Below are 14,734 nucleotides of genomic sequence, written 5' to 3'. Positions count from 1 at the left end.
ATTTCTCCATAGCGATCTCGTTTGCCTTCAAAATTCACCGTTCCTAAAATTCGCTATTTAAAGAAGGTGAATTTCCCAAAATGGTGCCCGCCAGAAAACACACAGTTACTCTCCTAGCAACTACCTACTTGTACTAGAGAGTTCTGGCGACATGAAGAGCAAACTCCGGCACTAAGCCCGTCCTTATCGCTACCACATAGGGAGATTGCAGAATTTCTCGCTTCGTGCTCTTTCCCAGCAAAACAATTTTCATGGCCTCACCGGCCTTCTCCCAACTCACTTCCTCATTCTGTAAAAGCTCCAAATGTTGACTTTTGCCTACCGCAGGGCCAACCAAAATGCCCATCGGCTCACAACTTTTGAGGAGTTCCTGGATTTCAAACTTATCCGTATTTACAGTGCACCCTGTGTTTCTTCCCCTTAGTAACTTAGCCCACGAGACACTATATTCTTGGTCTCCGAGATGAAATCACTAACAACACCAAACCACCATTACCGACTTAGTCACCTGCGCTAATGAGTCTGGCGAAAAGAGAAGCAAACACGTAGCACTCACCACACCGATGTAGCCAACGCAGGCCGATCCCACCGCTGCCACCACTGTTGCGACAGTCGACGGTCCGAGGGTCCACGAAGGTTTCCATGTGTTGGTGCCGTGCCAGGTGCCAAGAGGAGGAGTTATCCAGGGAGATTAGAAAACTGTTTTATATACACTGTACATGGTATTTTACAAGTAGGGCTCCATGATGTTGGAGCCGTCTACGTGCTAACATCTATGCATGTGGTAGCGTTTACATCTCCGAGCGTTCTACATGGTCGAGCATGCTCTACATCGTCAAGCCTGCTCTACATGGTCAAACCTCAAGCTTGTCTACATGGTGAAGCGTCTCTCACAACACTCAAGTCCCCTGTTTTATCCCTTTCGTTTCCCTCTTTCAGTCGACGAGGGAATACACTGTAGTTCTTTTAGCCAATCAGCATCTTGGATCAGGTGGCCATATCCCGCACGTGATGTGTCGTCGTTTCCCGCCGGGCTCCGCCTCCAATCTTGTTAGGTCGCCCCCGAACACAGGCAGCGGTTGACACCTTGGGAACCGAACGTTGATGTCGTTCCCCCGGGATTGCCAGACACTGGCCCCTTTCAAGATTCGCCTCTCCATAGCGGACAGTTCGCGGAATCAGGGAGGGCGGTGGCTGTCTCGAAAGGGCGCCAGTTTGGCGCGTCGCAATCGACGCCGGACCTCGTTGTGGTTCGGGCGGCGCTGGTAATTCACGGGACCGCACCAAGGGGCGACGCTGCCGTTTAGCCACGCATGAGGTAGCCCGGAGACCAACTGCTAATCCCTCAGTCCCAGGTGACAATTCTCGGCCGCGAGAAAGGGGCGCCAGGTTGGAGCGTCTGAGTCGGCGCCGGCCTCCTGTGTCCCGAAGGACCGCCAGACACAACAGGGCGCAGCAAAACTAAGAAATTATAACGAAACCAAATAAAAAAATATACAGGTAAGCATAAATGATGAAAATGATGGGTAAAATAGACGATTTCTAAAAGCATAGCCTTTGAGATTTGTTGCTCGGACCGTTGGCATCCATAACGACAACCGGCTTGTTTTATTGCGATAGCAATTATATGAACACTCCAAAGCGGATTTCTGCCATCGGTGTCGTCGTCGCCGTGAAGTTCCATATGACGTCAACGGCGACGAAATCGTCGCCGCGCTCTGGACACTGTATGAGCGAGTGAAAGGGTGCGAGGGACACGCGCTTTCACGGGGAGCGAACGCACGCCGAAGAGCAAACGCGCATTCTGCACCGTGCTCCCTGAAATTTCAGGCTGCAGAATTAAGCGTCTCTTTCCTCCTTTACAATCACCATATACAGAGAGCAAACGCGACTTCCATCGCGCAAAAGGTCGTGGGGGGACAGGAGGGAGGGAGAGAGGGGAGGCGATGTTTAGCTGCGGCACCAAATGTGTATTTATATAAAAATGTTGCGAGGCGAGAAGGTGGGTAAAATTTCCGACGCTGCTCGACGAGTGTCCCATTCTGATCTCTTCGAAAACCTCCGAGCCACCCCCAGAGGCACCGACAACAGTCACCAACGCCGCGCGCATTCGGTGCGAACGCGGGCAAAACGCCGATGGCGTCGACAACAGTTCTGCGCGTTGCTGGTGCTGCTGCATGTCCAAGTTTATGCAGCTGATGAAACTACTATCCTTACTCCGTATAGCTCTCTACTAATTTGCTATCGCAAATGGTGCTTCGCCTTTCGGGTGAAACTGCGACGTTTATTTTGACTTGGCTATTGTCTCGTTTTCAGCTGATTCTAGCTCGCTCAAGCCTACCTCGGAATCTCCGCCGCTTCGGTGGCTGTAAAGTCACTGGAACCTAGGTAGCAGAGGCAATTACCGCCATCCATTGCCGCCATCCACCCAAAATCCGCCATCCACCTAAATCTAAGTACACGGGCGAAAACACCATGTACTTAGATTTAGGTGCACGTTAAAGAACCCCAGGTGGTCAATATTTCCGGAGTCCCCCACTACAGCATGCCTCATAATCACAACTGGTTTGGCACGTAAAACCCCATAATTTAATTTTTAAGGACAGTGAATGCATTGAACACATGTTACTCCCGTTGAAAACACCTAATTTCGGCCTGCCTTAGGAACACTCTCAAGCAATACCTGTGGCTAATGATGCTTGGCTATAGTTCTAAATTGAGCTTTTTTTTTTTTTCTCACCAGGAAAATTGGGCCGAACATTACCTTCGCATCATATATAAAACCAAAACCACCTTCACAGCATTCGTATGCTTTACCGCATAACACCAATGTACTGCAGCAAAGCCGAGTTTAAAAAGCCATGCAGCAAAGCTGACTTTAGGAAACGGGCCGCCATCGTGCCACACATTAAGACTCTTGGCCAATTTTATTTCTGCATTTTGTTTACTTCGACTCACCAGACAATTTGAGCGATTTCATCAGTCCCATCAGGTTCGAATTAACAGAAGTCGACTATATAAAAATTTCATAATGCATTGTATAGCACGAAATGGTTTTCGTTTTCTAGCACCGAAGTTACATACGCCACCAAACACACCCACACTCTAAAGACGCCAACGCTGAAACGGATTGCTTAAGCTTTGTTTCCAGCACTGATCCTAGCCAACGCATAACTATGGCTGCCTGATTGCCACTGAACATGCACATTCTGCTAAATTTGGTGACTTCATCCAAAAGCAGTCTTGTGGCGCAGGATGGCAAAGCTCGATGGCTTGCTGCAAAATGGTGCAATTGGCGCAGTGCTTCCATCACTGGGCAAGTTTGTTTTTTTTTTCCACCGAAAAATTATGGAAAAGTCCCCCTCAGCTATGGCACAATTCCAATTGTCCTCTGGCCACTGTTGGTCAGAGGACAAAAAAAAATTTAAGAAGTAGACGATGCATCGCCATTTGTGTTGTTGCTGTTGTGAACTTGACAAACTATGTGAACATGCCAGCAGTGAATCAAATCAAATACTTTTTCAAGTTTTCGAAAAAACAGCCATTTTCACAATTAGTATCAAACGATTTTCACATGCTAGTATTCATACCGTTAGCAAGTTTATGTCATTACACTGCACTTACAAAGCATTGTTTATGAAAAGCACAAAGGGAGCATCAGTGTGATGTGGATTGTCTGGCCACAATGAGGTGAAGATAACTTGTCAAGAAGCCCTTACAGTCAAATTATTGCTAGAAGGCCGGGCCATAATTGCACAATTATTAGCGCCGGTACGTGCGGTGCAGATCGTGCCAAGAGCAATATATCGGTGTGCCTCACAGCGGCCGTGATTTTAGGAGTTGTTCCTGTTGGCCTAGTTGGTGATGCATAGCTATTAGAAGAGGAGCGCAAAATCACAACACACAGAGGAAGGAGACAGAACGAGCACCTGATTTTCGCATGTGGCGAGTCACGCAACACCGTAAATCTCGAACGCCATGGTTGACTGTGCTTAGTGCCTGCAGGCGTCATCAGATAGTAACCGCAAATTAAACACTAAAGTCTCAAAAGATATGAATATTTTTCTCACTGAGAAAAAGAAGTCCCAGTTTAGCCCAAATGGCAAAGCATCGATAAGTGATAGCAAAGTATTATGCAACATAGACGCTCCACCATGTGGACGCTGAGATCACGTATCCGCTCGGACATGCAAAGACTTTGCATGTAGTAAGCTCCGATAATCATGGAGCCCTTGTTTGAAAATATGCACATACAGTGTAGACCGCTTATAAAGTAAGTCACCGGATATCTGCACTATAAGCGGTACAGCACTATAACCAAAACAACGATTTTCAAGCCCTGCACGTATGCAAAACATGTAGACCAAGCTGCCGCGTGTATCCGAGAATCGAAGCGTGTGACTGGGAGTTTTGCATCCGTTTAAATTTACGAACGTTGAAAGGTTAATGTCCAAGTACCCATGATTTTTGGATTTAGCAGACAAAGTAATAATTTTAAAAAATGTGTCACTTTCGCCCGAAAGGTGAAGCATCAATTACGATAGCAAATTAATACAGAATTAGTAGGAGTAGGGATAGTAGTTTTATCGCCTGCATAAACTTGACACATTCACTTACTAACTGAATTAACAAGTGTGATGTCAACACGCACAGGCAAACATAAATAGACTCGATGACTGCAGACAACCACTGTAAAAACGCGGGCGTGGGGAAACGCGGCCGCCGCAGCGAGCGAAGGTTCGTGCAGTGTATCGCTTCAACGGAAACTGAGCGGCGTAAGCACAGCGCACACAAAGGTTAGAGCCGTGTGGAGATCGCTTTCAAGATACGGTGCGCACAACAACACCGACAGCCGGCACATGCGCGAACGCATTTGTTGGCAGAGTAACAGCCGCCCCCTCTCCCTCCCTCCCTCCCTCCCCACGCTGCCTTCCCGCTTTGCTTCTTTCGCATGGGAGATTGCGTCGCCAGTTCCCCTTGCACCCGGTTGAAAGATACGCATTTCGTGCCACAGCACAGCGCCGCCCCCCCTTTCTCCCTCCCTCCCTCTCTCCCATACCCCCACGGCCTTTCGTGTGATGGAAGTCGCGTTTGCTCTCCGCTGTACGTTCGCAATCCGCGAAGGCGCGCATCCCCCGTGCGCTTTCACTTGCACATACGGCGCGCGGCGACGATTCTATCACCCTTGGACTCATGCTCCACATCTCATGCTCCTCATCGCCCTCGTTGATCTTCTCTCCCATCGATGGGCGCACCTCGTTGAGAAGCGTGCTCGCTACCGCCCTTGGCGGCGAGATTTTCCCGCGGCTGCACTGTAAGCGGTATGTGTGTACATGGAGTGCTATGAGAAAATTAACGGGAGTCTGAAAAGACCGTACTATATCCGGTCCTGCACTATAAGCGGTTACGTTATAAGTGGTCTATACTGTATGTATATAAAACGCTGTTCTCAACTCTCTGGATATCTCCTTCTCCCGGCACTTGGCACGACACCACCCATGGAAACTTCGTGGCCGCTCAGACTTCCCAACAGTACACGAAGTAAGGGTCATAGTTTTATCGGCCGTACAAATTGCAGTAAATTACTCATTACTTACACTTAATAATTAAATTAACAAGCATTGTGTCATGCCAGCACAGGAAAACATGAAAAACTCTCATAAAATGACTGCAACACTCACTGTCACAATGCTGGCATGATGAAGAGCACCGGCAGTGGGGAGGGAGGGAAGCCTTCATGCTGCATCTCGTTTGACGTCTCGGAAATGGTTGATTCATTCTGATTATGCAAACCTCCAGCACTAGGTGCACAATAACACGGCAGGCATGAAGCCCCCCCGGCCATATCTGCTCAGCTCTTTGCACTGGCCACAGATCTACCATAAGGTAACAGCATGTGAGCCGCATGTGCTCTCAGCCGTACAGTCAGACATACGCACGGCCAGGGTAGAGGCTGAGACACACTTACCTGCACTCCACTCCTCCCCCCCCCTCCCCCCCTTCGCCTAGCACGTGCTTGATGACTCCCGCGGTTTCACCTCCCCCCTTGCGCTGTGGGAACAGTCGCTGGTGGTAAAATGTGGCTGACAACACGTTTCCGCTTTAAAAATCATACCGGGGCCTTTAACACACAAAAGCAGGGCCTTCGAGATTGGCTACACGAGTGGTGGCCTGGACCTGTGCATCCTCCCTGACAACAATGCACAGAGAGTGGTACATGCACGCATTTTCGCTCCTTTTCCCCTAACGTGAGACAGAGATATACAAAACCAGCGTTCTGACGGCGCTAGAGCTTTGATTCATGGCTTTCCCTGAAGATGGCTTGCGGTGCCTGCTATCTAGATAAACCACAGCCTTTGAGATTGTCAGATTGTGCACACTCCCAATCTCGAAGGTTATGAGAAAGGGAACTGAAAGATCAGCACTAGACACGCACTCCGCTTTCACTGTTGCACTCGTCGTGTACAATCGGCACTTTAGGCTTGTTTAGTTTCAGCACCTTAGGTGAGTGTCTCACTTCCATTGTTGCGCTGTGAACATGTGCCACACAATGTAGTCCGTACAACATTGTCGGCACGAGGATGTGCGGCATGCAATATCAAGGCACTGAGACTTAAGGCTTGTCTAGCACCTTTGGCAAATGTTTGGTGCACAGCGTGCACGCATTATGTGGCTTCAACTTGTGTGACCCTTCTGTTGAGAAATCAGTGGGTGGTTCAGTTTGACATTTTATAGTTTCCCGAGCCTGCATTACTGCATTGAGCATTCTGCAAACGATGCTTGTCACCTACGATGCGTAAACCTCCTCAGCACTATTCATTTGCTCTGTCATTCATGGAAAGAACTGTCGCCGACAAAGATCACCAACAATGACCACCAACTGCTTTGTGCATGCAAGGTTTTCTCAAGCAAGCATATTTAAGGTTAAGGAGGAACCAGAAGATCATCCGCTGAAGTAGAACCTATACAAAAGTGTGTACAAAATGGTCAGGAAAGACCGCAACGACAACTTTGGCTTGTTCACACTCACTGATGCAGCTGTTTCAGTTACTGCTGCTGTCAAGAAAGGCAAGATCGCAACTGTGGTGTTGGGTTTCCTCTATGGTAAATTGGCAGGAAATGAAGAGCCTCAGGAGAAGGCAACAACGGCTCAGTAGCAGGAGTGCCTGCTTCTTCGCAACAGACTTGAATACAGCGGTGCCTGACTATGGAATTATACAATGCTTCTGATTTGGAAGCGACGTTGCTTGCGTAAACTCAACTTATGTCCTTTTTCTCGGCGAAATAAAGCGACAAGGACAATCATCACCGAGATGGGAGTGCTAGGGCATTTTTTTCTTTACTTTCACAGTGTTGCCAAACAGCCAGGACACTAGTCACAGCTATTATGGCGCATCCACTTTTATCCAATTATCGTTTACAAACGCCAATGCATTTTTCGGACTCCAAAAATTCAGACTAGATGGATATTCCGGAGTTCGTAAGTGCACCATCAGGGTTCCGATATAGCGAACGCATTTTCGCGAGCGAATTTGGGCCCCAAAGTTTGATTTTCCGGACTAAATGGCTCTTTCCAAGCTATGCTACCCGATCTTGGAGATTGCCACATTGGATTTTCCGCTGGCTTGGGAGTGGCCCGCTCTATAGCCTCCAAGATTAGGAGGTGCACGCTAACGATACAGAGCACACGCCACCCTCCATTCTCCGAGGCCATGCCCACTCATCTTTGGCTGACAAAACGCTCCAGGGTACGGCACATGTATACTTTTTTTCCCCGATGGCACCGATTCAGCGGATGGAGGGGAGGCCATAATGCGCTATCTGCAATGTGGTGGTGTGGACGTGTCAGGACTTCACTAGTGTGGATGACAACATTGTACTGTGCAAAGAGCTCACGGATGATGAAATTGTACGCTAAGTTGTCCCCCAGCCAGAAAGCTGCTTAGACGACAGCGATTGTCTGTTACCTTGGCCTTATTGTCCTCATTTATTGTGTGCGCGTTGCAGTTTCAAGATGAATAGCTACCAACTCGCCCAACTTTCAGTACTTTTACAATGATTAGGATGACCACCCGCAACCGTCGACGGTGAAGGTCTCTCAACGCCGTGATGCTCTTGTCGAGTGCATACGGACACAATGTCAGTCTTGCGAAACTCCAAGCAAATCTGATTGCCTTCAAGCGCAGTATGAGGCAGCGCATTATAAGAGATTTTTTAAGTCACTCTAAGCCTAATAAATATTTTCTTGGATAAACAAATTTTTCGGACCATTTTTCGGTCCCTACCAGGTCAGGAAAATCGGTCAGCAACTGTATTTCAGAGTTCCTTACTGTCCCATTAACTTTGCTATAACGAGAGTTTACTGTATTTGCGATCCCCTTCAAGTTCATTATATCCAGGATCGACTGTATGCACTGAAGACAAAAGTGAAGTGGCTTAAATGGACAGTAAATCCTATGTGCTTATTATCTGCTAAGTCCAAAATCTGCCTCGACTGCAATACAAAGCATCACTAAGGCGGTACATACTAGGAGGCTTCCTCTGTACAAAGAAAACAAATGGCCAACCGTTTACAGAGTAGTCTGAAGTTATGAAGTTCAATATCCAAATATACCTTTAAAAACTTAAAACTAATAAGCTAAATGCCAGCTACATCACATCAAATACATCTTAATTAACAAGAACCTCTCACCAGGTTTGGCCATTTTAAACAGACAAGCACAGTGCATACTTCACGCGCTGACAATTGTGTCTGCAACGTATTACATTGCTGTGCATCCGGAAAACAGCCGAAATTTCGACAAAACGCTGTGTGTCCTCCCTCTCAAGAAAGCGCTGCTCTCAGACAGTGGAGGCACACACACAAATGCTGTGGACGTAAAACACAGTCCTAGCAATGTCACTCAATCCGACATGTTGCTTGGGTAAATCCTCTATCTGCTGCCACTGGAGATGTGCTGCACAACAGAAAAGCAAGAGAAGAAAATAGAAAAGGAGGCAGGGCTCCTCCCGTGAACCTAATGCGGTACCTCAGCTCCGGTATGGGAGAAGACAGAGAAGGAATACATATATGCTACTGGAGGCAGAGGGAGAGTGTCTGTTGGCAGTCCCTGCCAACGCCTCCTGGTATGGTAACAGGGCATTAAATTCTTGTCCAATGACAAACCGATCCGAAAAATTATTTCCGATCCCTAGACAGCATTTTAGAAATTCCAGTGCATAACTAAAATTTGCAATTGGGCTTCGTGAGGGGTCTTTTAAAATATTTGTAAATGCAGCCTTCTGCAACCATAAGCAAGTTAAGTGGGCTACATACAGTAGACTCCCTTTAAAGTGAGCATAAACTATGCAAAGGTCTCTAAATCTGTTCAGCTTTATAAGAGAACTTACCTTAACAATTTGTCTTAACCCATTACGGAAATTTAAACTAAAACTTAATTTAAATTCTAGGGAAACTAAAACTAGCATAATAACAAAAGCCAGGAAGACAAGTAAGACATTAAGATTGTCACCTCTACTCGAGAGCAGGAGGGTTGCACGCAGCCGTTACCCTCGATGGAGGAAGATACGACTGGCAGCACAGCAAACAAGGAGTTAATATGCACAATAACGGGAAAAGTATAAGGCACACAAAACTAAAGCCATAACTCCACAAAAAATGCTCACTCAATGTTAAATACAAACTCAAAAACAACTACACACTATCTCGGTCTCGGAGCCTAACTCCGTCTTAATGCCTCCAAGTCAGTCTTAGCCCTGACTTGTCAAAGTCTGTCCACCCTAGACTCAGCCTAACTGCGCCACAATGTAGAAATGCGGGTTCTTACGGACGGTCGACTTGAAGTTCTTCTCGCCGAGTCCACGTCGTGTTCGTTCAGAGTGTCGCTCGTGGTTCCGTCGACCTGACCGAGTATGTGGCTTGTGCTCCGGTAGCCGCCACTTACGTGTCACTTGCCTGGTTAGGCTTAACGAAGCATTCTTCGTCCTCCGTGGATCTGCGTGGCAACCCAGTGTCCTGGTGATTATTGTATCGGGCTCGGCCGAGGAAGTGGGGTTCTTGCGAAGACCGGAGCCACCGGGAGCAGCAGCAGCAGCCGGTCCCAGGAGCCTCGCCCAGACGTGTCCGAGGTCTACAGCAACGCCTGGGCCTTGCCAGCATCACGAGCTTCGTGGCCGGGCTCTCCGCACTCCCGTCGTCAGAGCATAGCTGACGAAGCGACCTTCCAGTCCAAGAGCCACGTCGATAATGCTGCTTCGTTGCTTCGCCCTCCTGGATTACACGTCGGTTCGCGTGCCTCGAGCGCTCGCGTGGTTTCAAACGCTCCGCGATCTTCGTCGTCGTCTTCTCTCGCCGTAGGCGGCCTCTTACATGTGACAAAGATAAACTAGTCCAACTTCGACTTAACAAAATTCAGGATGTAACTAACTATATTAATTCCCTGATCTTAGTTCCATTGAAAACTATGTATTCTTTCGCACGATTAAACAAAGTAATTTCGTCGCACAGTTTCGATTTAAAGCAGTTTTCGGCCATTTCAAGCAAGTACTTGGAGCCTGTATGGCGAATAAATCTAACAAAAGAACTATACAAATGTCGGCCGAGGCAAGTCTTTTCAAGCATCCTTCTGCATGAAAAGCTTGAGCGGCCAAAAAGCCATTCGAAAAAGCCAAAAAAGCCAGGACAATGCAATAGGCAGGAAACAACACTACGTCACTTGTCGCGTTGGCAAACAACTTGCGGAGGCCGCGGGGCACATGGCAGTTCCCAGTGCTCGGAGAAACATGGCAGTCGATTCCTTTTGCGCACAGGTGATGAACGCGCGGTAATGTGATCAAGCACGTGCTAGGGGGGGTGCAGGAACCACGCACCTCCTCCTTACACGCGGGCAACGCGCAGCCTATTTTGGAGGCAATCTGCGGTTTGGTGCCACACAACACAATGCACTCAAATTTCAGATGCCATGAGCCATGTCAATGCACTGCTCTCAGCATGATCTGCGCCACATGTGCTGGAGTTCATAAGTGCGCTGTTATAACTTGACCTCTTAGCAGAGTATACTGTTTGGAAAGTTGGTGCACACCTTTAAAAACGAAAGACCCGGCGTCCTATCCTGTCCCTCTTGTGCTTCCTGTCACTTCCGTTGCACCACAAATCTTTCGTTAAAGCTAATAACTTGACCTTCTTGCGATTTGTTTATAAGTGCTTACTGACAAAATACTATTCACCAGAAATGCTCTGGGAAATTGTGAATTTGTTTTTCCTGCTGAAACATTAAAACCTTGAATAATGGGAACTCGCGATTTAAAGAAGCTTTTTGCTGCAAACACAGCTTCTTTATATCGAGGTTCGAGCAGATCCATGTATAGGCGTTAATGAGATGTTTCACAGATGGACTAGGCGCTAAGTGCCATCCCATATTTCTGTGAAGCGTCTTGTTTGCAATATAAACATATAAAATTTGTTTCCTCTGTGCAATTTCTTCTCATTTCAGACAATTTCTAGTACAGCGACAGCCCAGTTCACTACATCTGCGAAACTGTGAATGTAACAAAAAATTATCATGAACGATCTGTCGTAAATTCAGCTTGGTCTCATGAAAATTAAAATTCTGTTATTGCAACAGAATCCAAGAAAATTTTCAAATGCCTAAAACAGCACACTCACTGATGTTGTAGACTTGGAGTAAGACTTGATAGCTGGGTCATCATCCCGGTCATCTTCCAGACCAAGGTGGGAGATGCTTTGCTCTACCACATCCTGCAGAGCAATATGGAGGAACCTCATTACATACTTGGTGGGAACGTAACTACACGCTAAATGGGAGTAGGCACTAACTGGCAAGTACAAATTTGCATCCCTTTACGTGTGCTGCTAAGAACAAAACAGAAATCAGCGACACCACAGTACATGTTACATAAAATATGCACTACGAGGTTTCTATTTTCCAAAATGGCAAAAAATTGCCAGTTGTGCCCGAAGGGCAAAGTCAATACGGACAGTCAATCTCTCCCTCTATTTCCCGCTCTCTTGGCTGAATCAGACCGAAGGGAAGCTCAGCGCTCAGCGAGCATGGGCGGCAAGCATGCACACATCTAATGTCAATGACAGAGAGATAGGCAGAGAGAGGTTGGGGCTGCAACGGTATTTATTAAAAACAGGGATGTGACCAGCGTTGAACGTTGGGTCGTCTTTCTCACTTAAATCGCCCAGCTGCAGCAGTGCCACTATTGCTCTCTTTGTCATTACTATGGCCCCACGCAAAACAAAAATAAATAGCCACCTTGACGACTCAGGCTGACGTGTCACGCCACTGGAACTCGACCAAGTACTTTGCCAGTGATAGTAGGCGTATAAATTCACGCACACACGTAGACACACACACTCGTGACCCATCCCAAAAGTTTTGCACTACTTTGTATGCATATAAATTCACGCACACATGCACACACAAACAGTCATATAGAAGGATGCTACACAACATGTTCATGGATTCTGTCAAAGATATATCGGTGAGCTAGAGCTCTGGGCGCTATCATGCCGTTTTCCCAAACTCCGCGTCCCGGAGACGACAGCCTATGTCGTTGAAATGATGTCGTTGAAATGATGAACAGATCACGCACGGCTCTTTCCGTGTATTTTTACTGGAAACGAGAGCTGTTCGCATGTAACCATGCCTCTCACATTCCAACTGCCCGTGGCTTTGTTGCCACCCCAAGGACAGGTTTATGGGAAGCTGTGGCCAAGTCACATTATTGCCTAGGAGCCAAGACAGCGTCATCGAAGTGACGGATATTCTACCTGTGGCAGCCCAGCCAACGAGAGATGCTGCTTGGGGGAAATCGGCTGCATTTTTAAAGGGGCCTGATGCCGAGTCGCGTTTTAAAATAAATAACCTTGTATACCCTTCATAGAGACTGCATTTCGACATGCCCCCAACACTAACCTTTGGTAGTTTTGGAGCACACCATTTCGAAATGGTGGCATTTGATGGCAGATGCAGCGAGATTGCAAACTTGTCAGAACACAGCAAATCACAGTTCCAATGCGAGGCGCGATGACAGGTAAACAGCTCTGGCATCTAGGAAACATTCGCTGGAAGGCCGGAACAGCAGTGCTTGGTCTGTTCACTGCCCGTTTAGCGACTAAAACAGTGGTCTCCGCCGTGCGAGGTGTAAGAAAGCGGCATCATGGCGCCAAGGACTCAAGCATACTGATATATCTTCGACGAAGACTGCAAAGCTGTTCTGACGCAATATAGCATTCTCTTATGCCCCAAAAGCTGTTATTGAATCTTTCCGGAAGTTGAAGGCAAGCTAATTGCTTTTTGTTCCTGGAATGCCTGGTATTAAGTTGTGAGTTACGTTGCAGTGCAAGCGGACCCATAACGCTTAAATGCAGTTGTGCTTGTCGGGAACAGGCACACTTCGGATGAGCAGCTTCGTTGGCAGTAAACACGTGGAAACAGCGCCGTCAGCCTTCTTCCTCGAAATTTTTGTCGAACATGCCCAACTGTGCTGTAAAAGAACTCGTAACCGACACAGGGCAGCATCACTTGGTGGTCCGGTTATATTTTAATAATGTCTTTCTCTTTGAATTAGTTTTTGCACTAGTCAATAAATCAGAATACTCAGGTAATCAAATAATGGAATGCTTTTTAAGGAGAATTGGAGATCACATCCTTATACCTTTATTAACAAGAGATTTTGAAAAATGGCCTCTAAAAGTATTTTTTAATTTTGCCATTTATGGTGCACGAATTACACATGATTCTAATAACTTCTCAAATATAATAATAATTTCCGGGGTTTTACTTGCCAAAACTACATGATTAGGAGGCACGCCGCAGTGGCGGACTCCAGATTAACTTTGAGCACCTGGGGTTCAGGCATTCGGCCACTTGAAATGCGGCCGCAGAGGTCCTGGGATCGATCCCGCGTTCACAAGCCTAGCAGTGCTACTTTTCATATGTAATGGCACTTGGCAGAACCTCAAGGATAATCTCAAAAGATAGCACAAACACAAAAGCCAATAGCCAGCGGATTTTATTACTCTCAATTGAATGCGTCTACTGGTGTAAATTCTAGGATTACAGGTATTCTGGGCTGTTCACCAATTTTGTGATATTCGCCCGCAAAACTGCTTTGGTAGGAAAGTTAAATAATATCTGTAAAATGATCCAATTCACTAGTTTCTTGAGGGCTGAAAAAAACTAAGCACAGAGACATATCTCCTCATGCTAAACTCCTCGGGACCCGCTTCCTCTCGTCACTTGACACTCACCCTCCCAGTTTCGGCACTTGCTTGGGAGGCGTGAAGCCGCTTCCATAGAGTTACGCGAGTTAAGACATTAAACAAGTTCTGCGGTTTGCGCATGAGTTTTCACCGTGGCTAAGGTTGCATACATCCATTCGGTGATTTCCAAGAACCATTCAGCTCTCTCTTAAGATTTTGACGTTGATTATACAGTAGAACCCCGCTGTTACGTTCCCGGGTGCTGCGTTTTCCCGGCTGTTACGTCGATTTCGGCCAGCCCCGGCACAGCTCCCATAGAACCCAATGCATTGGTAACCCCGCTGTTACGTCGCAACTGTGGGACCGTTCCCACATCATACGTTGCGAACTGCCACACCGCGCTGGCCCGAGCGGCCATTTTGACTTTTCATGTCGCTTGGCTTGGTTGCTTGACGATGGCATTGGCCGCCCTAAGTGCCGGGGGCGACACTTATTACGTAT

At 47.2% G+C, this 14,734-nt stretch overlaps 1 protein-coding gene across 4 annotated transcripts in view; it reads right to left on the bottom strand.

Annotated features, from left to right (window-relative positions):
- Positions 1 to 14,734, bottom strand: part of LOC119464431 (protein PAT1 homolog 1-like) — a 224,640-nt gene that overhangs the window by 170,795 nt on the left and 39,111 nt on the right. For all 4 annotated transcript variants that reach the window (XM_049656362.1, XM_049656363.1, XM_049656364.1 and 1 more), the window contains exon 4: positions 11,666 to 11,758. In XM_049656362.1, the coding sequence (XP_049512319.1) occupies positions 11,666 to 11,758 (93 nt within the window). The remainder of the gene's footprint in view (positions 1 to 11,665; positions 11,759 to 14,734) is intronic.

Source organism: Dermacentor silvarum, chromosome 9 (genome assembly GCF_013339745.2).
Source record: "Dermacentor silvarum isolate Dsil-2018 chromosome 9, BIME_Dsil_1.4, whole genome shotgun sequence".
Lineage (NCBI taxonomy): Eukaryota > Metazoa > Arthropoda > Arachnida > Ixodida > Ixodidae > Dermacentor > Dermacentor silvarum.
Note: the sequence above shows the minus strand (reverse complement) of the source record. Positions and strands in the feature narration are given on the sequence as shown.